Source organism: Macrobrachium nipponense, chromosome 5 (assembly GCF_015104395.2).
Source record: "Macrobrachium nipponense isolate FS-2020 chromosome 5, ASM1510439v2, whole genome shotgun sequence".
Classification (NCBI taxonomy): Eukaryota; Metazoa; Arthropoda; class Malacostraca; order Decapoda; family Palaemonidae; genus Macrobrachium; species Macrobrachium nipponense.
Window position 1 is genome coordinate 19,948,737 of NC_061107.1, and position 2,401 is coordinate 19,951,137.

Here is a 2,401-nt window from a genome sequence, read left to right on the forward strand (position 1 = left end):
TAGATGCATCGAAGCCAAAATTCACATTCGTTATTATGAGCTTTTACAGATCTTGGAGTAGTAATCCGCCTCCATCTCATTAAAGGGGAAAAAAATAAATGGCCCTTCATTGTCAATCTCAACCCACGAAATCGAATAAATTATGCCCTAACACGTCACAGGAACATCTCTTTGTGGGAAGCGTTTAACTTCTCAGTTGGCCAGTTTTATGCCTCTACTGAGGCGACGAAGTCGGAATCCCTTGGACATTGATATCTATGCTCCTCATTTGAGTGCCCATAAATCAAACGTATTTAAGGCAACATTGCCAGATGCTCTTCATTAAACAGCTCTGGTCACGTTCCTCGAGTCCTCGTGATATCCAACAGCGATTTGAGATGGTAAGGTTACTATAAACGTTTTTTTTTTTTTTTTTTTTTTTTTTTTACCAGAAGCAGATCATAATAGACATGTGTCTCTTTCGGCTGAACTGTTTTTTAGAATCAATCGGGCTCCAACTACACCTGGAAGTAATTATAGAAACAAATCAAAGCGTCTCTTCAATATTTTTGGCATTACAGAAATGAGAAGCTGATGAATAGTTCTCGTCATCTAACTTTTCCTTTCAATGAACGAAAACGACCGACGAGGTGAAACATCCGTCACGAAAACATTCTGCCGTCGAGGAAAGAACATATGATTCTTCAGACAATTTTGGAAGGAGACGTTGCGGCCTGGGTCAGTACATTGTTTGCATAGGGCCGAGCGAGGCAGGAAATTCAGGTTGGCTACTAACAAGAAGAGGAAGCACTTGTTGATCTAGGCTTCTAAATGGCCAATCGTCACAGAGAAACCATACGAAAACTGCAAATCCCCTCGGTGAATGGTGGAGAATCCCCATGCGAGAGCAAAGTGATTGGCTACGCGAGACGAAGATGCAGTCAAGCCCCGCCCTCTTTGTCCCCTCTGTGTCACGAGGGACCGCAAGGGGAGACACTGTCATCCCAGCCCTCGCAGACAGGTGGTTGGTTGCCCTCACCACAAAACAATCTCGCTCTACTGTCCGGGGCTGCTGCTGTTGCTCTTTGTGGCTGCGTAAGAGTCTAGAAAAAGTGATCTCTGTGGCTTTTGTTTTTGCAGTGTTTTCACGTGGAATTTTTATATACACATCGTTTCAACCGGTGCTAATTGTGGTGGCGGAGTTTGTGGTTTTTGGGAGAGTGATGGCCGGTGGAATCCTACAGAGATTTCACTGATTTGCGCCGAGTGAATCCTCAGAGCACTGTCAGTGATTAACATCGTGTTTCCACACTCTTTTGACTCAGAAACAAAAGTCCCATCCGGAGGAAACTTGCGCGAATATCAAACCTTTGATAAAAAGCTACGATGGATCAAACTATCATTGGAAGTGGAGGGCTGCCTCTTCCGGTGCCCACCACTGGAGGCATAATGCCCATTGGGGCATCTCTGGCTACACTGGCTCCTCTGGAGCCAACTCGATCCTCCCCTTACTCGAGTCTGCTTCCAGGGGCGGAGTGGGGCCTACTGGAAACCACCGACATCACCCGAGACTACGGCGGCCTCTTTTCGTCGTCCCTCGTCGAGTACGGACTACCGCCCATCTTGCCCCGAACGCCCACGCCCCACGACAACATTCACAACACCCACGACTTCACTTCGTACGCATCCCACTACGGCGCACCTGTGGAATACGCGGCGCCCCTCACCCCCGAAAGCGATCCGCCCTCCGACGGCAGCGGATCTCCCACCTCCTCACCACCTGTCACGTCCCAGCACGTGGCACCTCCTCATACTTCCATGCCCAGCAACGCCCATTATACGCCCACTCCGCAGTTTACCAACGCGTACGCTCAAGGACACGTGCCAGCCTTCGCCTCCAGCGGGCTGTCGCCGCCGACGGACGATCTATCTGGCTTGGCTTCGGCACTCCCGGTCGGTACTCCGGAGCAGCTCTCAGCGCCGTTAGGGCCGCTACTGCCTCTACCTGTGCCTTCCGGTGGAGAGCTGAACTTCGGCGGTCTTAGCGCCGATGTCCTGACGTCCCTGGGGTCACTGGTCAACGAACAGCGCGGCGGCAGCGGCGTTGGCGGCGACGTCACCTCCGACCAGAGATCGGACTTGAGTCACGATGCATCTGAATCAACAGGTTAGTGTTTTTGGGACTTGGGCAGATCTGCCACTACGCCTATATCTCTTTATCTCCTTGTCTCTCTAGTCACACCTTTTCCTCTGATATAACTACATCAGAAATGACGGCATCAATGTAAACAGGTTCGTTGAAACTTGACATTTCTTCGTATATCTTCAGGAATAAAACAAAATATAGTTCGTTGGAACATGATATTTTTGTTCGTATATCTTCAGGAATAAACCAAATATAGTTCGTTGAAACATGATATTT

General features: G+C 49.0%; 1 protein-coding gene across 1 annotated transcript in view; it reads left to right on the forward strand.

Annotated features, from left to right (window-relative positions):
* The first annotated feature begins 919 nt into the window (after window positions 1-919).
* LOC135215237 (homeobox protein abdominal-A homolog) overlaps window positions 920-2,401 on the forward strand; it is a 41,139-nt gene continuing 39,657 nt past the window's right edge. Inside the window, exon 1 of the mRNA XM_064249754.1 lies at window positions 920-2,146. Coding sequence (XP_064105824.1) covers window positions 1,366-2,146 — 781 coding nt within the window. The 5' untranslated portion in view covers window positions 920-1,365. The remainder of the gene's footprint in view (window positions 2,147-2,401) is intronic.